We start from the raw sequence: 24,193 nt of genomic DNA on the forward strand, positions 1-24,193 counted from the left end.
AAAGTTCCATACAAAATTTTAAAAGGAATGATAAAAATGCAACAAAAACGACAAGAAAAAGCCATCAAGGAGGTATCTATATTTTTTAATATAAATCAATTATTAAAATCTTCGTTTTTCTCTCAAATTAAAGGCAATTGAACAAGGAGTTAAGCCACCCAAAAAAAAATTGACATCCACGAAACTTGCAGAAAAAGATAGAGGAAGAGTTGGAAAAGATCCAACTGGTCGTGGATTAAATCCAAGTGTTGGAAGGTTCAAAAATGGAGTACTTTTGATCAAAAAAGATGTTATTGAAAAAACAAACAAATCAGAAAAGGATGTGTCTCGAAAAGCAAAAATTGAAAGGAATAGAAAAGGAAAGAATAAAGGAAAGAAAAGATGGAAATAATTACATTTCATCATTTCACATTTTTTAATTTTCCTATAAAATTGATTTTTGATAAAAAAATGTTAAATTTTTGCTCTTAAAAACATTAAAAGAAATTTAAAATTGAAATTCTATTTGCTTTTTGACTTGAATTATCTTCGTTAATCAGCCTTCTTTGATAAAGGAGATTATTAAAGAAATGGGGCGAAATATTTTGCTTTATGAATTTTGTTCCATTCTTCTCTTTCAAATATTTTTCTCAATTTTCAAAATTCTTCAATAATTATTCACATTGTTTCGGTTGATTTATGATGAAGTGATTGTTGAAAAAATTTGGAACAATTCTTAGTTTTTGTCATAATGATAAAAATTTTTCCCCAAATCAGAAGAAAAACCATAATAGGAAGAAAATAAATCTGTTCTTGATCTTTGGATCTTTCTTTAATAATTGATTTTACAAAGTTTTTTCACAAAAATAAATGTGCGTTATTTATACTGTTATTTACTTTTCTCTAACTTTTTTTTCACTCCTTTCCTTTTCTTTTTTCATTGAAAAAACAACCAGAAAGAGAATAAGCTCAAAAGTTCTGAGGCTTCAAAAGGCAAAAACTGAATAATTGACTGCAATGTTTTAAAAATGAATCTTGTTGAAGAAGACGGAGGGCAATGATCCATTCAATGAAGATTCTTGATGGAATTTACTGAAAAGAAAAGAATTTCTTATTTTTCTTTTTTTAGAAAAAGGAAATAAAAACTATATTTTATAATAATTCATTTATTGTTTTCCTCCCATTTTGAAATTTGAATAAAAAAGAAAAAAGAAAAAAGAAAAAAGAAAAAAGAAAAAAGAAAAAAGAAAAAATTTGAGTTACAAAATTAACAACATCTCAATTCCTCGAACATTTACAAGATTATCCGAAAATTATCAGACAATCCAACAAAAATATGCAATTGAAAATCGTTCCAAACAGCCATTTGCAGACAAATTATAAAACCAAAAAAAAAAAAATAAAATAAAATAAAATAAAATAAAATATTTTAGTTGCAAAATGAAATGAGACTCGTTTTCTCAAACATTCACAAAATAATCTGAAATATTCAACGATAATGTGTAATAATATTGTCTGTTAAGAAAATCAAACACTTTGTGAAAGCCAGCTATGGCATCTTCAGATCCTTCCTCTTCCATCTTTTCAAATATCTTTCTTTTCATCTCTTTTCTTTTCGCTTCTTCGGTTTCATCAACCTTCTTTTCTTTCAATCGCCCTGAAATATTCTCAAACAAATGCAAACAATTCCACAAAATAACATCATCCAAAGTTGATTGCTTCATTTCCTCCAAAAAGATTCCAATAGCTCCACTTTTCAACAAGTCATCAATTTTCACATTTTCCTTTACTGCTGCACTTCTTAATAAAGAGAGGCTTTGATGGCTTGTATGTGTGTAATTACCCTTTGTTGCTCGAGATAACTGAATTAGGCTACGCATTAGTTCAGCAAGTTCTTCGTTCCGCAGCGTGAATGAGCGAAAGAACTCATAAATCATATTGAGCCATTTCTTTATCATTTGAACTTCTCTTCTTCCATTTTCTTCTTCTTTTCTCTTCCAATCCACACATTTCGACAATTCTTCAAATTCTTTGGCTGCCTCTCTCGCAAAATGCAGCTCATTCACCATAACATCTTCCAACTCATTTTCTTTATAAAATCTGTGCAACAAAAACTGCCAAGCAGACTGATAGGCAAGCCTTGTTAGATTTCTGTGCTCCTGATTATATTTGATGATCGCTTTGATTTCATTCAAATACAGTTTTTGTTTAATATTCTTTTTAAAAAAGAGTGAAAAATCAATAATTTCAAAAAGGAAATAGAAACAGTCATACAATATATCCAACATTGCTCAAAGCCAACAATGCTATTTCCACTTCTTTTTGAGCTTCCTCGTTTCCCTCTTTCTTCAACGCAACTTTCAGAAGATAGGGCACACATATTGAAATCAATTTAGTCGAAAAGAAGTAGCCGAGAAAAAGATAGCTTTCGCTAAGGTCAATAAGAAGCTTTTCATCCTTTTCTTTTGTTTTCTTTTCTTCTTTAGTTATCATCTTTTCAATTCTTTTGCTCAATGATGAATTATCAAAAGAATTTACGAAATACATTTTCAGCATTTTGCAATATCCAACATGCTTCAACAGCAAGATTGCACTTTCCAATGATAATGTCTTTTTCTCAATCATTTTGCCCATTTCATTGAATCGTTCTACTGTGAAAACTGTTTGAAATTCTTCTTCATCCATTTCTTCAATTAATCTATTCATTTCCTCTATTTTCTGCATTTGCTCATCTTTTCTGCAACCTTCCAGTTCACAAAACAATTCTGCAAACAAGTTTCAAAATACAAAAATTTTTGTTCAAAACTGTTTAATCCAAATAAAATGGCAAACTTGAAAACTGTTCTGTTCTGGTCATAGCTTGAACTCCTTTTTCGCATCTATCATTAGCCGACAAACTCATTCTGCTTGTTGCAAAAAACATTCACAAAGAAGGACAAAATTTGACAAGCAATAAAATAAAAGATAAATACAAACAACATTGATTATCTTGCAGTCTTAAAATGATCGCTATCCAATCTGTTTTGTTATTGCTTTATAAAAAGAAGTGCAAAAGAAATTGCGAAGGAGCAGCAAGGATTGGCTGTATGAAGCAAGAAATGGAAAATTTTTGTTTCTTTTTGATCAAACCAATGAAAATTTTTGATGAAATAATCGATTTTGATTTTCTTTTTTCTTTTTGTAAATTGAGTTTGTTTTTTATTGGTATGAAATTGGATATTTCAATCACGCATATATGGTTATTGTCAGAAAAAAGAAAAAGAAAAAAAGCCTTCAAATTTAATAAAAGAAAAGTCTTATTCGACTGTTGACAAACAATATTTAGATCTAAAACATGGAAAGCAGATGCTTGCACGCTCAATGAATTTTATTTGATTATTTTCTTGTTATTCAATTTTCAGTTTTCATTCAAGATGATTCATCGGATAATTGAAAGGAAAAAAAAGACAAAATATCAAAAAGGAATTGTCGATTCAATTTGAATGTCAGTCAAACATAAGAAGACATGGAAAAATGGTTTTGAAGTGAAATGAACAAATTATAAAAATTCTTGAATGTCATCTTTAACGTCAAGGATGACAGTTCAAATAATTGGTTGAAAACTAACAATAACAAAAGATGACATTTTTCTTTTTGTTTTCATCAAACGCTTTGGGAAATCAAAAATCCATATGACTTGGATTGAAAGGAGATCAGATGAGAAATGTTGTGAAGGCAGCTGTGCAATATGAGGCATTCAGGAAGCACAACAATTCAACAACATCTTTGGTTGTTTATTAAAAACCCAGAAGAAATGAATCAGAGAAGTCTGCTGCTCAACCAAAAGAATGAATAGAGCATAAGGGAAATCGGATTCATTGCACGAATACTTCCTTTTGCACACAATTTTCTCTTCTTTGGAGCAAACAAAAAATTCGTCATTGGACTTCAATGGCGGATGAGAATGAATGGACATCCCTTTTTGAATCTCTCTTCAACCCTGCCTTTTTCTCTTTTCCCTCAGCGAACAGCACACTCAGTGAAAGAAGAAACACCCGTCTTTTCACTCATTTCTCATCTGACATTCTCAGGATGTTTCATCTTCTCCATTGGTTTCTCTGCAAAGAACATCTCTTGTCAAATCATCCTCTTTTGCAGTTGCTGAACATGCTGAAAAGACTCAGTGAGCAACAACAGCTTCTTCAATGGTGATTGAAAGAAAGTTGAGCATGCTTTGGGTGAAGCAAAAGAAAGAAGTCTTTTTTGACGTGTTTCTTGAATTCCACTTTCATTTTATGGTGGTCTTCTGAAGGATTTCTCCTCGTCAACTTCTTTCTTTTTCTTCCTCTCCTTTCCAGACAATCTTCCTCGTTGCTTCTTCTTTCTTCATTTGCATTTCTTGAAACCAATTGCCCGATTTGTTTTCAGGATTCTGTTTCCTTTCTCGTTGGATCACCAAATAAGTTGGAGAAGAAGAACAAGAAAAAGAAGAACCTTTCGAAGCAATTGTTGTTCATGAAGAAGGAGAAAAGGAACATGAATTTCATCTGTTTTCAATGCTCAGCTTGAATGAAGGAGAAGAAGCAAAAGAGGATTTCCTTTGTCCTTTTTCTTTCTTCTTCACTGTTTCCTTTCAAACAGAAGTACATTATTCCTTTTGAAGATTTTGGAAAGAATTACATCGCTCCCCCAAATTTCAGAGGAAGAAGAAGATGTTTTGATCATTATCCTTATGCTTTGTTTGATGAAGACAGTGATACAAAAAAAGAGGAAGCAAATGTTGATGTTGAAGCCTGTGTCGATCTTTCTGAATGATGCTGAAATGACATTTTTTCCAAATTAATTCCTTCATTCAAATTCACCTTCAGTTAATTTTCCCTCTCTCCCTGCTCATTTTGCCTTCATCTCAGAACTCCTCTCTTTCTCTTTGTTCCATCCCAAACAACCATCTCCATTCATTCAACATCTCAATCTTTTCTTTTCTTTTCTTCAATTCAAACATTCCACATTGTTCATCTCATCATCAAATTCGTCTTTCCTCTTCCAAATGAGCAATCGCACATTCAACATTCGACATCACATCCATTTTGTGTGCTCCTGAGACAGTGTTCTGTTCCATTCTTTTGAAATAAAGTTATCGTCTGTTGACTGATCATGACTCACTCAGGGCTTGGTTCTGTTGATTTTGAAGTTTCTTTCTTTGAGGATGCTTAGATAAAATGATTGAAGCTGTTTCTTCGAAGAAACAAGAAACATCGTTGAAGAAGGTTGTGTGTTGTCTGATCATGGGCAAACTGTTTTACTTGATGAAACGCATCAATTGCCCAAATTGAACAGAAATATGGAAGAAGAAGATGATTGTTACAAATGAAATGAAATGAGCCAGATGAACTCTTCAGAGGAAGATGAATGGAAAAGGCGAGGAAGAAGTTTCATTGTGAACAAATGGTCTTTCATTTGAACACGTTGCATATCGAAAAAGCAATGAGTGAAAGAACTGAAGATGATGAAGAAGAAAAGGTTGGCTTTCATTCCAGAAGGAGAGTCAACAGTCAAAGAATTGCATTGTTGAGTGGTTGCAAATAAGGAGCACTTCTTCATTTTAAAAAAAATGCGCAATCCAATCAATCGAATTGAACAAAAAAGGGTAATTAGGTACTTTTCTTAACATTTAGCACGTTATTTGAACCCCAATTAACAACAAAAAAATTGGACAACTCGCTCCATGTTGCAACACAAAAAAATAATGGCGATTGCATTCGGCCTTTTAGTTCAACAATTCCCTTTTACGAATCAGTTGTTCTTCCCATCCGCCAAACAAAAATATCGTCAATGAAGAGATCGAAAGAGAAGGAGAAGAAACAATACAATTCGTTAAAATACTGCTTGAAATGGATTGTCACCAGGAATGACGCTCAACATAAAAAATGCTGTTTGCGGGAATGGAAAAATGATTCAAAAATACATAAAAATAATTAGTTTTGCTTTAATTATAAAAATTCTTCTAAAGAACACATACACCCTCCATATTGCAAATGCATAGGATTGTCCAATCACTGATGATAAAAATCTCCTTTTCCCTTGTTTTCCAGTGCTCCTTTCTCCATCATCCTTTTTTCCCCACAAATATCCAACTTTTAATGTTATCTTCCACTTTCTTTGTCAGAAAAAATATCTCTTCATATTTTCTTTCCAAGAGCTGTCCAATTGTTGGTATTCTCCTTTTCGCTTTCATCCAAATGCTTTGAAATTGAATTTGTTTTCATCCCCTCTCCCAACTGAATACAAAAATTTTGCAATTCACATCTGCTGATTGTATCTCGGAATAGCTCTCTTCTTATGATCTCCTCAGAAAATCAAAGGAATGGCCATTTATATAATTTGTCAGATTCTTGCACTCTGAGAAGGCCACAGATGGAAACATCTTTAAAATGAACAAGAATAATAAAAAACGCAAACATCAAACTTTTCATACATTATTTTGGAAAATGAATTTCCTTCAAAAATGCTTTCATAAAAATCATCTCGCCCAATTCCAAAATCAATTCCCAGCCGTCGCTGTCTCGTGCCAACGCACAAAATAATATCGCCTATCCTGCAGAAAATATTCGTTTGCCGATCTATCATCTTTCCAATGGTTAATTTCGTTCAAAGAAAACAACTCGATCAGAACTTCCATAACAATAAACTTGAAAAGTTAAATCATTGTTTTTTCTGTGAAATACTTTGCCAAAAGTGCTTTCATAAAAAGAATGGTATGAGGAAAGACATTTTCCAGATGATTTTGTAAATTTAATATTTGACATTTTTTTCTCTGCCTTGATTATTCTTTTCATTTGAATTGATAAAAATGTTGATGTCTTCCGAATGATGCGTTTTGCAAAAAGTCGAAGGAAATGAGCGTCACTGAAAAGTTCACTAGTTTGCAATCGTTGTTGCAGTTGAATTCATATTTATTGAATTTCTTTCTTTCTATCTTTTTGAAGAATTGTTTGATGGACTTGAAGAGTGTGATGAGGAGGAACAAGTGCAGAAAATTGAGGAAATGAATGAAATGATTAATGAAATGAATGAAGAAGAATTTAGATCAATTTTCACAAAAGAACTGTTCAATAAAATTCACCAAATGATTGAAGAAAAGACATTATCTTGGGGAAACGCAATCTTGTTGTTGAAGCAAGCTGGATATTGCAAGGAATTGAAAAGCTTTTTTTGTTATTCTTTTGATGATTCATCATTGAGTAAAAGAATGCCAGGGATGATTATTGAAGAAAACGAGAAAAAAGAAGGAAGGAAGGAAAATCTTTTGACTGATCTTTGTGAATGTTATCTTTTGCTTTGCGATAAATGCATTCCTGATGAAGTTCTTTCAATCATTGTGCCTTGCCTTCTGAAAGCTGCATTGAACAAGGAAGAAAACGAGGAAACTCAGAAAGAAGTGGAACTGGCTTTGCTTGCTTTGAGCAACATTATCTATTTTGTATGAGAACTTCTATTTGATTTTTTAACATTTTTATATTTCTATCTTCTTTTTTAAGAAAGTATGTGAAGAATTATATTTGAATGAGATCACTGAAATCATCGAATATCATCAGGAACATCACAATCTGACACGACTTGCCTATCAGTCTGCTTGGGAGTTTTTGGTGTTAAGATTTCACAACGACAAGATCTTGGAAGACATAATTGTGAATGAACTGCATTTTGCAAGAGAAGCAACAAAAGCATTGGAAGAACTGAAAAAAGATGTGGATTGGAAGAGAAAAGAAGAGGCAAATGGAAGAATAGAAGTGTTTATTATCAGGAGATGGCTTCGTGTTATTAAATACTTCTTCGACTGGTACACATTGTGGAATGAAGAACTTGCAAAGCTAATAGCCAGCCTTGTTCAAGTATTTCGAGCAGCAAAGAATAATTACCCAGATACAAGCCATCAATGCATTATTTCTTTAAGAAATGCAGCAGAAAATAAAGATGTGAAAACTGATAACTTTTTGAAAAGCGGAGCTATTGGAATCTCTTTGGAGGAAATGAAGCAATCAATTTTGATTCATTTTTCAATAGTGGAAAGTTTGTCTTTGTTAAGAAAAATTTCAGAAAGATTGAATGAAAAGGAGGATGATGAAATGGAAGAAGCGAAAAGAAAAGAGATGAAAAGAAAGATATTTGAAAAGATGGAGGAAGATGGATTTGAAGATGCCATAACTGGCTTTCACAAAGTATTTGATTTTCTTGATAGAAAACACTTTGATAGTTTATCGTTGAATATTTCAGATTATTTTGTGAATGTTTGAGAAAACGAGACAAAATTTAAACATTTATGAAAAAAACCGAAATTTGTTCCAATCTTTTTCAACAATCATATAATTATAAGTCTGACATTCTCATGCATTAATTTAAAGAAAGTTTTTAAAATTTAGAAAAATATTTGAAAATATTGAGTGGAACAAAATTCATGAGGCTATCAATTTTGTCCCAGATGAAATTCTTTGAATCACTCTTTTTATTGTTTTGTGATTTTTTCCCCACACATTTCGTGAGGCGCTCAAAGAAAAGTTAAAAATGAGAATTTTTTCTGAAAAAAAAATATCTTGCAACAGAATGTATTTATTTTTTTTAAAGGAAATTAAAACAATTTTTGTTGTTAACTCTTTTTTCGTAGATACAAAATGATTTTATTATTGAAAAACTTTCAGTCGAAATCGAAAAACTTGTTTACAAAGTCGAAAGATTGAAAAACTTAAAATTTCAAAAAGTTGATAAGAATCAATAAAAGTCTAAAAAAAGTTCATTTTCTGGTAATCTTATGAAGAATGAAAAATAATTAAAAATTTTTAACTTTTCTTTTCTTTTTCTTTTCTTTTTCTTTTCTTTTCTTATCTTTCTTTCTTTCTTTCTTTTTTTGATAAAAAAATCATTTTTTCAAACAAAAAAATACAAAATATTAAAATATTGTTTCGAATTTGCTTCTGAGTTTATTTTGGTTCGAAATTTCCAAATTTCGCAGAAAATGACAATACAAACATATCGTTTAATGTTTTCAAAAATGAATGAAAAACATTATTTTAACTAAAATTTTCTTTATAAAGCATTTATGTTTTGATAAACAATTTTCGATTTCGATTGTTACACCAAAAATTATTCAACATCGAAAAAATTTAATTCAAAATCGAAAAAGTTTAAAACAACACGAAAAACTTTAATTCAACATCGAAAATTATTATTCAAGATCGAAAAAGTTAAATTCAAGATCGAAAAAGAAGTTAATTAGTTCAGAATTTCAATTAAAGTCAAAACCTTGGAAATTTTATTGACGCAAATGTTTAGAATTGCAAATGTTTATTTATTGGAAATGTTTTTCTTTCGTTTTTATCAACTGTTTTCTACTATATAGATTGATATCAATCGATTCTTTTCTCATTTTAAATACTGAAAATGATATATTTTATCGGTTTCCAATGCAATATATGAAAAACAAAACATTTTATTTTTCTGTAAATGAAATGAATTTATGTATTTTTGTGCACAAAACAAGATCATGAACTATCCTATCACTTTTATTTTTTGCAAAAATTGCTTATGATCTCCTGAATACATGTGAAAAGTTAAATAATAATACAGTTTTATCCTATTTCCACTATTTCACACAACCTAACACCAAAAAAACATCAAAAAATATTATTCTAATTGAAATTGACAAATTTCTCAGATCAATAACTGAAAGAAAAGAAACTGACATGATTTTGAATTTTAAATTTTTTTTCAAATTTTTTCACGACAAAAAATTTTCGATGTTGAATCAAATATTTTCGATTTCGAATTAAAGTTTTCCGATTTCGAATATTAATTTTCGATCTTGAATTAAACTTTTTCGATCTTGAATTAAACTTTTTCGATCTTGAATAATAATTTTCGATGTTGAATTAAAGTTTTTCGATGTTGTTTTAAACTTTTTCGATTTTGAATTAAATTTTTTCGATGTTGAATAATTTTTGGCGTACAATTTCTGAAAATAACAACACAATAAAAAAAAAAATACAAAATGGAAGATTCAAAAAACTTGTTAAAATACATATTACTTTGAAAAAATATATGAAGTAAATAAATCCAAAAGTGATTCCGAAGAATGAAATGAATTGTAACATTCAACAAAAGAATGAATGCCGTAAAGAGCAACAAGTACGTCATAAATACCTTCTTCTTCTCCGAGTTTCAACGTGCAAGTAACTAATGACATCATTGACAGCATTTGGAGCAAAGATCTGTAAATATTTGTTGCTATTTCACCAGATGAAAGCATAGCTGCAGAGAGGAGAATTGAAATATACTCTGGATATGATACAAGCAGATTCTTCTGAGACTGCAACGTGTATTCATAGCACGGGAAGAGCAAGGAAACAGACCTTGCCCATAGCATTGTCTGACATTTCGATGGAAGCAAACAACGCTTAAAAAGCGGGTGACGCAGACCAAATGATAGGAGTTTTATAGGACTGCGCAAGATAGTCACACATGCGCTGCTGTATAGCATCTGAGTAGCCTCGTCAAATTGGTGACGTCCATTTGAATAGAACGGAGAAAGCACCAATGCTCTTTTATCCTCAAACACATTGAAATCAGGATCAGTTACCGGGTTTAGTTCCATGCATGGAGGAGCCAATGCAACAAGGAAATATGCACATTTCTCCCTGAAATCTGTGCATTCGAGAATTTTGTCCTGATTAAAGACAGACACGATTAGTCTCAAAATACAGCGCACAACAGGAATTGATGGCAGTTTTGTGACTGGTGGAACAATTTTTGGAACAGGAAGGACTCGATATAATCTGTTGTTTGAAGGAGAAAATGAATCCACCCAAGAGAAAGAAAAGCCAAATAGCTGCTCAATCAAATCGGGTAGTCCATAATCAAGCGTGAATGGAAGAGAAAATAGTTCGCCTGCAGAATTGAAAAGAATGAAGAAGAGAAAAAAATTGATATTTGAAAAAATCGTTCACATAAAAATAAAACAAAAACAAAAACAAAAACAAAAATAGAATGTGAACAGTTGAAATCAAAGAGAAAAAATCAAAATAAATAAATATTTATCAATTCGCGAAACAAAAATTGAATATGTGTACACAACACTTTCAAACATTCTTAACATAATCTCAAACAACTGTCAATCAGCCACACACCCATCTCCAATGCACAGCACAGCGCTGTCAAATTACAGATAAGATCTAACTCATCCAGAGGATGAAACATGTCCCTGAATTTGTGTGCAATTTGAAAAGGAGAAATAACGCAATCATCATATCCAGTGCGCAAAATAAAGCTGAACGGAACATCGCTCTTTCGCAGCTCATCCACTCCAATATCGCTCTCAACGAACAGATCATACAGGCTGTTGCAGAAAGGAAACATCCCAATCGATACACCTTGCATCGCCATCATGTTCAGCACATAAAACGCATCTGCATTTCCTTCGCATTCTCCTGTCACATACGGACGCAACATCGAGATAAAATCACTCGACAGCAACCGGCTCATCATCGAACCAAAGGCAACACTCTTCTTCTGAGAAATGCTCGAAACTTGCTTCTGAAAAAGTAACGGATTCACAGAAGAACAAACTTGTTCGTTCTTTCTGTCTGAGGCTGCACTTTGTGACTTGCATGAACTTTTGAGGAGAAAAGCAACAATACTCAGTGTCTCTTTTGCCATTCCTAACTTCGGGTTGATGAACGGAAGAATCAAAGAAAAGATCCTGTCCAGCAGCTTAGCATTCGTAAACACTTTAAGCATCCTCATCTCTTCCTTCTGCAGCAGCCGCGAAAAGAATTGCGGAAACCGCTCATGGCTTGCATTGTAGAAGCGCATGAGCACATTTTCCAGTGTCTCAATGCACTTCGCTTTCACATCAGCTGCAGTGGCTGAAGAAGCAGCAGAAGTCGAAGCAGAAGAAGAAGCCGTGTCTATCAGCGACAGAAGCGTTGAGGCCAATTTGACCTGAGGATTAAACTCTTCTTCTGCCACACTCACACTCACCGTCTCAATCAGCTCCAGCGCCATCTTCACACCGCGCAAAGGAATAGCTCTTCCGCCTTGCAAAAGAAACAGGGTCGCACTTTTCCGCTGTACATTGTTCAATTTTGTGTTCTGCATCGCCCACATCTGCACCACATGCATGCACAGCCTTCCATACTGCAGAACATCCTCCACTTTCATGTCTGATTTCCTCTTCTCATTCACCCACTTCACGAACAGCTTCCTCCCTTCTAGCTTCTCCATCTCCTTTTTGATCTCCTTCTGCCTGCCCGACACCAGCAACGCATCAATCAACGTGAATGCACACCCAACAATCTCGTCTGAATGGTCTGCTCTCTCCATTTCCTGCTTGATCGAAGACATCAGATCTTCCATAGAGAAGCGACAATTGACTGTCGGATCAATTCCTATCAGAAGCCTGAGAAGACGCAGCGACGCACTGAAAAGCTGATCAAAAGGTGTTTTTTCCTTTTCCTGCCATTCCTCTTCGTTTTCTTCGCTCTTAATCTGCTTCTTCTTGTTTCTGTGCTTGCTTTCTTCTCCTTTTGCGTCTGCCCTTTTTTCTCTCACAATCCCCTTCTCCCAATTCCTCAGCACTTCAAACAGAGAATTTAGCAAGTGTTCGTCTCTCACTGCAGCACACAGGGCAGGCTTCCATCGGAGGACATATGCGATGACATTCAAGGCATCTGAAGCAAGGGAAGGAGAAGAATCAGCAGAAACAGCTGCATTGACAGACACAGGGAGAATATTCACATTGGCAAGAGAAGGAAGAAGAGTGATGACTGATTGTGAGACATTTGAGATGGAGAAAGAGGGCTTTTCTACTGAAGATTCAGTTGGCTCAGTTAGCTTCGAAGAAGAAGAAGAAGAAGAGGAGGAGGAAGAAGAGGAGGAAGAAGAGGAGGAAGAGAAAGAGGAAGATACTAAAGAAGATGAAGAGATCAGAGGATCAATAGCAAACGGTTTCATTTCAGAGCCAAATGGATTTGATGGGAAAAAAGTTGGAAAAGAAGTGGAAAGAGAAGAAGAAAAAGCAGAAGGAGTAGAAAAACTCACAGGAGGAGTCAGAGACAGAGGAGGAGGAGAAAGTGGAGGAGAGAAAAGAGGAGGAGAAAGAGGAGGAGATAATGGAGGAGATAATGGAGGTGAGAGTGGTGGGGAAAAAGCAGATGAAGACAAAGAAAACAAAGAAGAAGAAGAAGAAGAAGAAGAAGAAGAAGAAGAAGAAGAAGAAGAAGAAGAAGAAGAAGAAGAAGAAGAAGAAGAAGAAGAAGAAGAAGAAGAAGAAGAAGAAGAAGAAGAAGAAGAAGACAATGAAAATGGAATAGAGGGAGGAAGATGAGACGAATGAGAAAGAGAAAATGGTGAAGAAGAATTTGAAGAAGAATGTGGCGTTTTTGGAAGTGTGTTGGAAGGGGAAGAAGATGGAGGAGATTTTGGCTGAGAAGGCTCGATAAGAAGCTGAAGAACAATTGGCTCTGAATTCTGCGATAAAGAAGAAAAGGAAGAGGAAGATGTTAAAGAAGAAGAAGAAGAAGAAGAGCCATCTGCCACTTTTTGCTGCGAAATATCAATTGGAGTGTCATCGTTCTTGATTGCTATCTTCATTGTTGCAAGTGTGCTGATAAAGGAGAAGAGGCAGCCTTTCAGTGAAGCTGAAGAAGAATCGAGAAAGCTGACAATTTGAGACAGGAGAGCATCGTTGCTGAACGCTGTGATGAACAATGGATGAAGCATGGCTATTTACAGAGAAAGAGGAAAACAATTATTAAATTAAATAAATAAATAAATTTTGAATAAAAAATTTGAATAATCGAAAAAGAAAATAAAACTTTTTTAATTTTCAAAAAAACAATAATTCGCAAAAACTCACAAAAATGCTACAAAATATAAAAAATTCCCTTTTTTCATATTTTTTTTTTTTTTTTAAAATATTCGTTTGTTCTAAATCAGCATACGATTATTCTTTGCAACGCTGTTCATTTGGCTGATAAATCTCACAACCTCATCCAAAAACTGTTTTTTTTCAGGTTTTTCATTCTCCTTCTGCAAACACAAAAGCAGCTGAACGATTATCTGGGAGATGTCTGTTACTTGCTTCGGAAGAGAAAAATGTGGCAGACAATTCAACAGAATGGAGAGGAACGAATGAAGCAAGACGATGTCTTCTTTGGAGATATCAAAAGGATTGCGTGTAACAGAAGAAGAAGAAGAGGAGGAGGAGGAGGAAGAAGAAGAAGAGGAAGAAGAAAAAGGGGAAGAAGAAGAAGCAGAAGCAGCAGCAGAAGAAGAAGTATTAAAGAGTGAGAATCCACCTGACTTCGATGGCTTCAATGGAACATTGTTTGAATGAGATTTGCACTCATCATCTTCTTCTGCTAATTGTCTCATAAACAACTTCTGAATCTCTCCACATACACACTCAATCCCACTTTCACTGAAAAACAGGTTTCGAATTCTCATTTCTTCGCTTTCTTTCTCCTTTGCCCTCCGCTCTGCTTCTCTTATTTTGTGTGCTTTCTCTTCTTCTTCTTCTTCTTCTTCTTCTTCTTCTTCTTCTTCTTCTTCTTCTTCCTGTCTCCTCTTTTCTTCCTCTACTTTGGCTTCTCTGCTCTTTAGCGACTTATTCGCCTTGCTCCCTTTTACTGTCTTTGATTGGCTTTGCGTTTGATTAAGTGTTTTTCCCTTCGCTTTATAGATTTTTTCGCTATCATCCTCTCTTTCTCCTTCTCTTTCTTTTTCATCGCAAACTTTTCCTTTCTTCCCCTCTTCTGCGTCTTCATCTCCTTCACCCGCAACGCCCAGCAGCTTTGCGAGAACAGCACAGACAGCATTTTTGATCTCATCGTCAGCCACACAAAGACACCGCAGCAGAATTCGCATGTGAATCGATATGACATGCACTTGGTTTGATAAAGGCTGCTCTTCGGAATCATCATCATCTTCTTTATCATTGTCATCATCATCATTGCTATCATTAGCATTTGATAAATTGAAAGAAGAAGAAGAAGAAGAAGAAGAAGAAGAAGAAGAAGAAGAAGAAGAAGAAGAAGAAGAAGAAGAAGAAGAAGAAGAAGAAGAAGAAGAAGAAGAAGAAGAAGAAGAAGAAGTTTCTGGAGAAAGCTCACTTTCTTTCTGTGATTTGCCTTTCTCTCTGTTCTTTCTTTCCTTCCTTTGGCACAAAGTCGACTTTGTACTCACGCTTCCCTCATCTTTCGGAGCAAACCGCTCAATAATTTTCAAAATGAGTTTCTTCCACTTGCTCCACCCAGCTGCTGCAAAAGTTTCCTCTTTTTCTTCTTTGTTCTCATTTTTGCCTTCTGCCATAGCTCCATCGCCGGCTCTTTCCCGATACCTTTTGGCTTCTCCTGATTCATCCGCTTTCTTGATTGCAAGTCGTATCAGCTCTCTTCCAATAATCATCTCGCCGACCACTCCTGTCTCATCCCTCTCCACAAAATTGAGGCACATTTCACCAATTGTGGCAGAGATCGCATCATTCCCATGCTCCATCATCACTTCCTTCACCACATCGAACAACGAGCCATCGCCAACAACTTTCAACGGAGAGGCTGAAATGGACAGCAGCAGAAAATTCCTCAGCAAAATGATCACGACTTCTTTTTTGTATGTCGATCTAATCAAAACAATTAAAAACAAAAAATAATTTATTTAATATCTTTAAGAACGCAGGTTGATGATAGTCGTGAACCTGAGCAATCTGAGATTAATTTCAGCAAGTTTTTCCAAATTACTTTCCACGTTGTCAGATTTTATTTCGTTTTCAGCTTGGGAAAACACAATTTTCAATTTTCAAATCTACTCAATAAATAAACCGTTAACAAAAAGATTCAAACAAACCAATAACATGTAAAGCCTCTGCAATCGTTTGAAACGCATGCTCCTCCTGCATCTCCATAAGTTCGTTTGCTGCTTCAAGAATTGCATTTATCTCTTCCAAGGAAAACGTATTTTTACTAAGTTCAAAAAATGTGTCCAAAAGCAGATTCTGCGCTTCGACATTCATCTTCCACTTTTTACAATATTCCATAAGTTGTAAATACAATTTTCTTTTTGATGAAGGATTTGTATCACTATAGCAGCCTTTCACCTTTTTGCTTCATGCAGAAAAAGTGAATTTTCACCAACAAAAAAAAAAAAGCATTCAACAATTCATTGATATTGAAATAAATAGAATATATGCGAAAATTGGATAATTATTGCAAACAGCAGATTCAATAGCGATTCACGCTCATCATTCACATTTTCCGACATTTATGCAAATCTTAAAACTCTGGGTATAAAAAACATACCACGAAATCATTGCAAAATATCTATATATTAATAATAATCACACATGCAATTGTGCGAGCTCACTGCTAATTATTGTTTTTATTGAGAACAAAATGATAAAAACAATTCTCAGAAATAATAAAATGGGTGGTTTAACGTTTGGATTATAAATAAACAAAATTTAAAAAAAAAATGAAATGAAGCATTATTGAATGTTGATTTTGTATTTATACCAAAATTGAAATTTTAATAGTTAATTTCAAAAAATTTTTTTCTTATTTTTTTTATAGAATGCCGAAACAAAGTGGGTTTGTTCCTCGGAAATTAGTCTTGAAACTTAACTTTTCTCACAATAAAGATATTCTTCCCTCCTGGTTATCACGGCTTTACCTCTGTGACTTGACAAAAAAAATAGAATCAATGACAAAATGACTGACAAAATATTTATGATTTGTCAAAAAGGGTTATTTTTAACGATTTCACAATTCTTATTTGCAGAAATAATAAATGTGGGGAAAATATTTCACTTCATGCATTTTCATTGAAAAATTATGTACTTTTCATTGACTTTTTGAGATTAAAAAACACAATAAAATGTTTCCATTTTTTGACACTTGTGAAATACCACAATTCTTTATGTTTTGATTTCAACGAAACCTGTTTTCAGATATGAAAATCAGATTTATTTCAAAATCTGAGAAAGCGAAATAAAGTTATGAGTGAAGCAGTTTTTTTGTGCTTTGTGCAAAAAAAGCTTGAAAGTCCGCATTTTCCCCCATTTGTGAATCGAAATACAACAATTCTTATTATTTTGAAAAGATCAAATTTTTAATTAAGATGATAAATTTCCCAACTTTCATTTTTTTGACAGAAAATGTCAATTGTAAAATATTTTTCTCACAATATGTCATATACCGTCACTGACAAAACAGAAAATGACTGATATTTCAGATGCTATCAACAAATCTTTTCCAAAGCTTTTTGGAAAGCTTTTAAAAGTTTTGGTAATTATTCGTATAGTTTTGTTTCAATTAAAATAAATAAATAAATTTTTTTCTTTTCTTTTTGTATTTTTTATTTTATTCTTTTTTTTTTATTTGTTTATTTTGTAATAGACAAATGATTTCAAAACGAGTCACGTCACTGAGGTATATATCACGGTATCTTGTGGCGGTGTTGAAAGAACCTGTGGATGAAAGTACAACCCCTGTCTCTACTCCCTCCCTTTCTTGGGGTGTCTGCGGGGTGTCCTAGATCGGGTGTAAGATATTTCTTCGATCTTGATCTTTTGTCCTATTCTTCTCTCTCCGCGCCTCTTCCGATCAATATCAAGCTTTTTCTGTATGGAAGTCTGTATGCCCTCCGTCAACTCCATAATTCTGCAGGGAATTATGGGGTGTGTTTCCTCATTGTCGGGAAGTCGAGCTATTTCACTCTCATGCCGTAAACTCTAATTTCGAATAGGATATCGTTTCTTCGATCTCTTTGTCTTGCCTATCTCCACTTCTCCCCCAGCTTGTGAACTCTCTCCTGTGTATTCCTTAATTCCTGGTTTTGTCTTCTCATTTCTTATATCCTTTCTATCTCTGTCCTTCTCCGACTTGTCATCTTCTCCCGTAAGGGGTACTGGGCCGCCGATTGTCTCCAGGATCCATCTCGTGTCTTGAACTGGTTGCACGGTGTAATACTTCTGGGCTCCTCTAGAACCTGGCGCCCATCTCGCATAAGCATTGATTGCTTTCCAATCTGCACCTTCTCGTTTTGCAAAGTGTGTGATCACTGCGTGTCTTATTGAGTACGCGGTGAAAGTTTCGGGTATTTCGTTCTCTCTCAAAATAGCCGTTAACTCTTCCTCAATTCTCTTCAAAATTGCAGGCCTGCTGCCTTCTATGTCGAACCAGATAAACTCTTCTTCAAAAGACGTCTTTGTTAACTCCATCCAACGTTGGAGCACTACTACTACATCGATACGTCGATTTTGGTGTTATTAATAATAACCTTAACCGTCTATCCCCCTGATGTTTTTGTTTGTACTTGTGTGAGTATTGTATTGTCCTTGAATATCGATGTCTCACTTCTCATTCTCTCCAGCTCAGCTGGCTCTAAAGTTGCAAAAATAATAGTGAAGATGAGAGCTCTACTCTGGAGGATTTTTGGGTTTTCATATCGTAGGTTGTTTAAGCCTATTTTGGAATAATTGTGAGATCCCACATCGATTTATATTGCTTGCCCCTTCTTGGCTTTTCTCCCACATAAGTCTTTAAAAATATTTCTATGTCTTTCACATCAATCTTAATCTCTCTGAATAGGTTAATAGAATCCAGTACTTTCCGTACTGTCTGATGAATCACTCCGTTTGAGAGGTTCGTATTCGAGAGTGTTTCGGTGAACTCTGCCATAATCCACTTGGCATCTCTGGTTGTGAGGGGGTCGGTATCATCCATTCTCTCTCTATCAAGAAATTGTTAAAATCTTCGCAGCGCTCTCCACGTATCTCTTTCACTCTTTTGATTTTTCAGTGTTGCTGCTGCTATATCCTTTGCTCCAACGTATTCTCCCCATGTTAAGAAGAGGTCCCTTCCTTGGATATTTTCCTCTCCAGCATAACGCTTATTACCTCTCCTGGGGGTGATTTCCAGCCTTCCATTCTCATCTTCGCTCCCGGAATCATGCACTCTTGATAAGTCCCCAGGGTCTTTATCGAATGCCCAGGCTGCAGTGGCGGGGTCCAGGTCTGCCCCCGCCAGGCCGGCAGAATCAGAATCGTCAGTTCCCTCTAAGCTTTCTTCATCTTCTCTTTCAGCACCAGTCCAATGTTTCTCAGGAATGGGTTGTCTAGCACTATCTCGTCTCCTGGCATGTTTTTCTCTCTCTTCCTTCTCAGAGAGGATGGTCTCCAAGTACTTCCGCAGGGCACCGGCGCAATCGGTCTTATAATTGTATCTAGTGTTCTCGGTGCGACTATTTGCAATATCTCTGCGACTTTCTCCACTCTTAGCGCATAGTCCGGCTTTCTCGCCATCCGGCTGAGTGCATCCGCTTCTATGTTCTGTTCTCCCGGGAGATGATCCGTCTGGATTGTCATGTCCAGGCTATTCAGTTTCTTCTCCAATGCTCTCAGTGTTGGAATGAGCGATGGCGCTCCCCTCTTCTTCTGTATTGTCCATCTCGTGGACATGTTGTCTGTCTTCAGACGAATATGATCTTCCTTCTGTTGTTGCAACCACTCTCCCTTTCTCTCTTGTTTCCTCAACACTGCTCTGGACTCCTTCTCGTTTATCGCTAACACACTCTCCTGGCGGGTCCAACTTCAGGGGAAGTGAATCTTCTCCTCTTTGTTTTCTTCCGGTATTGTTAACACTGCACCCCAACCCAGCTTTGACGCATATGTTGTTAGTTCTGCTGGTCTGTTCCTTCTCTTCAGACTCCTTGGTCTGTTCTCTAGTACGATCTTTCTCCAATGTGTTAATTCTCCCAGCATCATTGGGTTGGCTATTACCGTTCCCTTCCAGCCCCCGCGGGCTATTGCCTGCCTCAACACGTATTGCATACACTTCATTTACAAACTGGCAGGTGGGTGTTGTAGTCTCACAAAATTCAGCCTCCCGAGGAGTGCTGCTAAATCCCTCGTCTTCTGTCTCCTTCTCTTCTTTGCTAGTGCTATCCAAGTTCGCACGTCCTCCAGAAGCAGCACTCTCTTCCTCTCTTGGAGCTTCACTTCCATCTTCTCTGAGTTCCACAACCATCCCAGAAACTCCACGCTCCTTGTGGGTTCCAACTTCATTTTCTCTTCCGATAGTATCCACCCCAGACTCCTCAGGAACTGGGCTATCTCCTGTGAGATCAATCTCAATGCATCCCTGTCTGGGTGCATGAGGAGTATGTCGTCCAGATATATCACTTGCTTCACATCCCACTTTTCTCTGATATATGACGCTGCCCGGCTCATTATCTTCGTGAATACTATGGGCGCGTCTTTTGCTCCAAATGGCATCCCTACGGAAGCGTAGGCTTGGTTTTGAAAGCTGAAGCACAGATAGGGACTGAATTGTTCGTCCACTTTGACATGTTGGTTTGCACTCGATATGTCCAGAGTTGTCATCCAGTCGTTCTCCTCCAGGAGTTCAATTGCAGTCTACTGGGAATCCATCTTGAAGTGTTTTCCTTACACTTCCTCGTCTAGAGCTCTGCAATCCAGGATCTTTCTCCACTTTCCGTTCTTCTTTATCACCATGAATGTCGGGTTGAACCACTTCACCTCCGACTCTTGCACGGGTTTCACCACTTAGTCCTTTAATTCCTCCTCCAAGAGGTATAAATAATTGTTTGTCATCTATGTCGTCCCCCGAAACTCATATCTGTGTTTTCTCTCCTCGAGTGAGATTGGGGACCGGGGACTTCTCCATCGAGCTCTTATACCACGGCTAACTAGTTTGTCTCCCCCAATCTTCTTCCACTTGTTCAGCTTGTTCACTAGTCTCCCAGGAAGTGACTCCTTCAATGGTCCAATCGCCACGCCCCTCTTCACTTCTGTCGTCCTGTGGCCATACTGGATCTGTGTATTCTCTTTTCCTTCGAGAGTATCTGGCATCGCTCTTTTCGACTCCCACTTTGACTATTCTCAATTGGGAACTCGATATCAATCCCAGAAGCTCTCCCAACTATCTTCTCGTTCTCCTTCTCGTTCATCATCTCGCTTCTCTGTCCGTCACTCGGGGATATGCGGAGTCCTCATCTGTTCTCATTGTGTCTTGTTGAACATCTTTTATCGATATCTCTATCGCACGATCCCCTGTGGTTTCTCGTTCTCTCTCCTTTCTTTGGTCTAACGAGCTCAGAGTCTCTCTGATATTCACATGTTGTTTCGGAACTAACGTCTTTAATATCATCTCGCAATGAGCTGCGGTTTCTTGTCGAATGATCATTTCGCTGGAGCCTGACTGTCTCCTCTCTTTTTCGGTCTCGCGAATGAGCGCGACGACCTTCCCCCTCACTTCTCCTGTGCCCATTTGTTCAATACAATAGACGTTCTCGTTGCTGTTCCTCCTTGTATTCTTTGGGGGACATACTGGCTGGGGGAAGGTGGACTATGATTGAGGCAAGTCTCCCAACGGAAGTTGGGGTATACTGAGCCTGAAACTGGGGCATTCACTTTTTTTCCCTGAAGTTCTTGAAGATCCCATCGAATTCACGTTTTGCAGCCGTCTGCATTCAAATCCCCGTGTGCTCCTTCCCGAACTGAATATTCTCGGGGATCCACTTATGGCTGTTGTGGGCCCGAAACCTGTTGTGGAGTCGGGAGATGCACCGTATCCTGCTGCATCTCCCTCTGCTTGAAAAAAGCTAGTGCTCTCTACTAGTTTTCTCAGGTTCTCCGGCACTTCCTTAGCCATTCCTCCTTCTAAAAAGCCTTTCGCGCTCTCTCAGTTCGATTGGGATAGAAGCTTCAACAGGTTAAAAAGACTCATACAGTCTGCAATAAGCGCATAAGCTCAGAAAAATCCTCTCAGTCACTCTTTTTCTTTTTCCATGAGGTGAGCATTTCTTGATTCCTTCACCGTTAGTGAAGCAATCACTTTCGCTGATTCAAACCCCGATTCCAGGGCAGGATGGAGGAGTTCGATTGCTCGGCTTGCTTCTGGTGAGTCTCTTCTCCCCTTTGTTGTAATGGCTGTCCTGGGCAGCGCATTCCAATTTGTGTCTGTGTGTCCTGTAAAAAACTCTTTCTCACATTTAGAAATAAATGTATTTCGAATGTTATCATTTATCCTAATTGATCCAGCCTTTCAAAAGTCCATGAATCTTCTCAGCTCGCCAGCCTGTCAACGGTGTGTCAACCACTCCCTGGGAAAAATTCTTGCAAAGTCTTGTGTTCTTACCTTTTCTTCCTGCACTTCTTGCTCTTCCGAATCCCAGTCGCTCTCCTCTTCGTCCCCCAGTCTCTTCATTCGGCTTTATGTGCGACGTAATCTCTCACGCTTTCCTTGTTTCCGCTTCGCGATCAAATCATCAAAATCTGCATCTGACTCCGACTCGCTCGATCCCGATCTGTTTCTTCTTCTTTGTCGTTATCTCTTCTATTTCTTCATTGGCAACATTCCCTTAGATCCGGATTGAGTTTGCAATGTTTAGCTCCTAGCGTATTCTTCCATCACATTTTCCACTCTCCTTAGTCTCTGTATCGAATCAAATCCTCTGCCCTCGCCGTCGCTATTTGGCATTCCAACAGGATCTTGTATCGTCTACACTGCGGACTATGGAATGAAAGAAAGTTAATTTGTTAGCGAAGTTTGATCAAAAACCACTCATAATTTAAATTAAAACTCATTATTGAGGAGCAAACCTGCTCCTTGTGTTTGTTGATTCGCTTTAATGAAAATTTCTTATTGAAATCCAATGTTTCAGCTAACCTATTTGGGTGATTTTTTTTGATATCATAAAAAATTCCGACGTTTGATCATAAAAAATTTTCATTAAGGGTGGGGTTAATTAGAAAATATTTCAGAAAAAATTTGCGAAAATATAGTTTAATATGTTGTTATTATTAATTATTTGTTGCTTTTAATTTGATTTTAATTGTTATTATTTCAAATATCGAGAAATAAAAATAATATCAAAAAAAAAATCGTAAATTCGATAAACCTAATAAAACAAAAGTTTACTGGTTGATAGAACATAAAAACAATAAAAACAATACATAATCAATCAGTTTTTATTATAAAAATAAGTTTTTTGGTGTTATTGCAAAGAAAATTTCAAAATGATATTGAAGATCATAAAATATAAGTTGAAAATGAACAATTTTATACAACACAGATGAAAAATATGATAACATAACAAGATATTCATCAGATATACAACAATTAGAAGTTGATATTAGCTTGGAAATAGATAATATTTTAAAGAAGTTATCTTAACAAATTGATCAAAGTTAAAAAGAATTGAAAAGAAATAATGAATAAATGAAAAGAAATTCACAAAATTTCACTTTTTTCACTTTAAAAGCCTACAACTCTAATGATCTCATCTTTCTCATGCTCTGTCCTTCTTTTTGGCATTGCATAAGTTGCTCGGCGAACATTCAACTCAACTATTTTTCTGAATATGCTTCTCTGCGTAATTTCTTTTTCTTCGCAAATCACTTTGAAAGCTGGACAGATATATCACTAAGTTTGCTTGAATTCTTCAACAGCCCTGCTTGGTTCAGATTCAACCCTGATTGAGGATGCAAGGGTTTTTTTAGAAAGTGGAGATGATGGTTTTCGGGCTGATAACAATCAGCTCTTTGAGGCTGGTGCTGTGCGAGTTCGAAACCCTTGGCAAAGTGGAGAGCACAATATTTTTACAGATCAAGTGCACCGGGTGTGTGATTGTGGGTGGGGAGAAGGGGAGCGGAGACGGGAGATGTGTAAAGATCTCATCGGTGCAAGAGGAGGCGGTGAGGCAATTTGCCCTCGAGCATGTGGTGTTAACCAGATACGATTCGTGGAAGGGAAGAAATGTGTTTGCATCGGACGACATGCTGTTGGCAGTGGTAGATGCAGCCCATATCAACTGGAACATGCCCAGCGCCGACATCAGTTCCCTCGACGAGCCCAGCGGATTCGTTCTGGCTGAATCTGTTCCCAACCTCCCCCTCTCATTTTCAACCTCCACTTCACCTCCCTTCCTTCACCACCTCCATCGCATCCCACTCCTCCCACCGACCCCGACCTCGATATCAGCCCCAACACCTTAATCACCTTCCACCGCGCCCACCAGATATTCGTCGATTAGGACACCTGCTCCTCTGCCCTCCAGTGCGGCTCCCTGCCTGCTCCCTGCGACTTCATCTCCACAAATGTGTTATGCATCTGTAGCTCAACAGAAAACAACCTCTGGATATGCCCACTCTTCCCTCTTCTACCTC

At 36.4% G+C, this 24,193-nt stretch overlaps 9 protein-coding genes across 9 annotated transcripts in view; 3 read left to right on the plus strand and 6 right to left on the minus strand.

The window, feature by feature from the left end:
* Window positions 1-500, plus strand: part of MONOS_13960 (putative protein of unknown function (DUF4602)) — a gene marked incomplete at its 5' end in the record, with an annotated part of 894 nt that extends 394 nt beyond the window's left edge. The window contains 2 exons of the mRNA XM_067866715.1: window positions 1-72; window positions 134-500. The exon at window positions 1-72 is cut by the window's left edge and continues 15 nt beyond it. Coding sequence (XP_067726348.1) covers window positions 1-72; window positions 134-391 — 330 coding nt within the window. The 3' untranslated portion in view covers window positions 392-500. The remainder of the gene's footprint in view (window positions 73-133) is intronic.
* Window positions 501-2,247: 1,747 nt separating this feature from the next.
* MONOS_17669 (uncharacterized protein) lies at window positions 2,248-2,960 on the minus strand (the record flags this gene model as incomplete). Its single annotated transcript, XM_067870610.1, has 3 exons — window positions 2,248-2,744; window positions 2,812-2,882; window positions 2,956-2,960. The coding sequence occupies 3 exons, from the start codon at window positions 2,958-2,960 to the stop codon at window positions 2,248-2,250; spliced, it is 573 nt and encodes a 190-aa protein (XP_067726349.1).
* Window positions 2,961-6,854: 3,894 nt separating this feature from the next.
* MONOS_17670 (uncharacterized protein) lies at window positions 6,855-7,930 on the plus strand (the record flags this gene model as incomplete). Its single annotated transcript, XM_067870612.1, has 4 exons — window positions 6,855-6,879; window positions 6,945-7,438; window positions 7,497-7,850; window positions 7,913-7,930. The coding sequence occupies 4 exons, from the start codon at window positions 6,855-6,857 to the stop codon at window positions 7,928-7,930; spliced, it is 891 nt and encodes a 296-aa protein (XP_067726350.1).
* Window positions 7,931-9,916: 1,986 nt separating this feature from the next.
* MONOS_14541 (uncharacterized protein) lies at window positions 9,917-14,958 on the minus strand. The gene is made up of 3 exons (XM_067867351.1): window positions 13,950-14,958; window positions 11,136-13,730; window positions 9,917-10,896 (listed from the first exon to the last, which is right to left on the minus strand). Exons 1-3 carry the CDS (start codon window positions 14,872-14,874, stop codon window positions 10,034-10,036), a joined length of 4,383 nt encoding a protein of 1,460 aa, XP_067726351.1. The 5' UTR covers window positions 14,875-14,958; the 3' UTR covers window positions 9,917-10,033.
* Window positions 14,959-17,734: 2,776 nt separating this feature from the next.
* Window positions 17,735-18,223, minus strand: MONOS_14542 (uncharacterized protein; the record flags this gene model as incomplete). The annotated part of the gene is made up of 1 exon (XM_067867352.1): window positions 17,735-18,223. One exon carries the CDS (start codon window positions 18,221-18,223, stop codon window positions 17,735-17,737), a length of 489 nt encoding a protein of 162 aa, XP_067726352.1.
* A 526-nt stretch (window positions 18,224-18,749) lies between these two features.
* On the minus strand, window positions 18,750-20,875 carry MONOS_14543 (uncharacterized protein; the record flags this gene model as incomplete). The annotated part of the gene is made up of 4 exons (XM_067867353.1): window positions 18,750-19,376; window positions 19,461-20,327; window positions 20,454-20,617; window positions 20,704-20,875. The coding sequence occupies 4 exons, from the start codon at window positions 20,873-20,875 to the stop codon at window positions 18,750-18,752; spliced, it is 1,830 nt and encodes a 609-aa protein (XP_067726353.1).
* A 97-nt stretch (window positions 20,876-20,972) lies between these two features.
* MONOS_14544 (uncharacterized protein) lies at window positions 20,973-21,293 on the minus strand (the record flags this gene model as incomplete). Its single annotated transcript, XM_067867354.1, has 1 exon — window positions 20,973-21,293. The coding sequence occupies one exon, from the start codon at window positions 21,291-21,293 to the stop codon at window positions 20,973-20,975; it is 321 nt and encodes a 106-aa protein (XP_067726354.1).
* Window positions 21,294-21,371: 78 nt separating this feature from the next.
* Window positions 21,372-22,232, minus strand: MONOS_17671 (uncharacterized protein; the record flags this gene model as incomplete). The annotated part of the gene is made up of 3 exons (XM_067870613.1): window positions 21,372-21,685; window positions 21,877-22,006; window positions 22,164-22,232. 3 exons carry the CDS (start codon window positions 22,230-22,232, stop codon window positions 21,372-21,374), a joined length of 513 nt encoding a protein of 170 aa, XP_067726355.1.
* A 1,304-nt stretch (window positions 22,233-23,536) lies between these two features.
* On the plus strand, window positions 23,537-24,022 carry MONOS_14545 (uncharacterized protein; the record flags this gene model as incomplete). Its single annotated transcript, XM_067867355.1, has 1 exon — window positions 23,537-24,022. The coding sequence occupies one exon, from the start codon at window positions 23,537-23,539 to the stop codon at window positions 24,020-24,022; it is 486 nt and encodes a 161-aa protein (XP_067726356.1).
* Between the last annotated feature and the right edge of the window lie 171 nt (window positions 24,023-24,193).

Source organism: Monocercomonoides exilis (genome assembly GCF_001643675.1).
Source record: "Monocercomonoides exilis strain PA203 chromosome Unknown scaffold26-1319188, whole genome shotgun sequence".
Classification (NCBI taxonomy): domain Eukaryota; phylum Preaxostyla; order Oxymonadida; family Polymastigidae; genus Monocercomonoides; species Monocercomonoides exilis.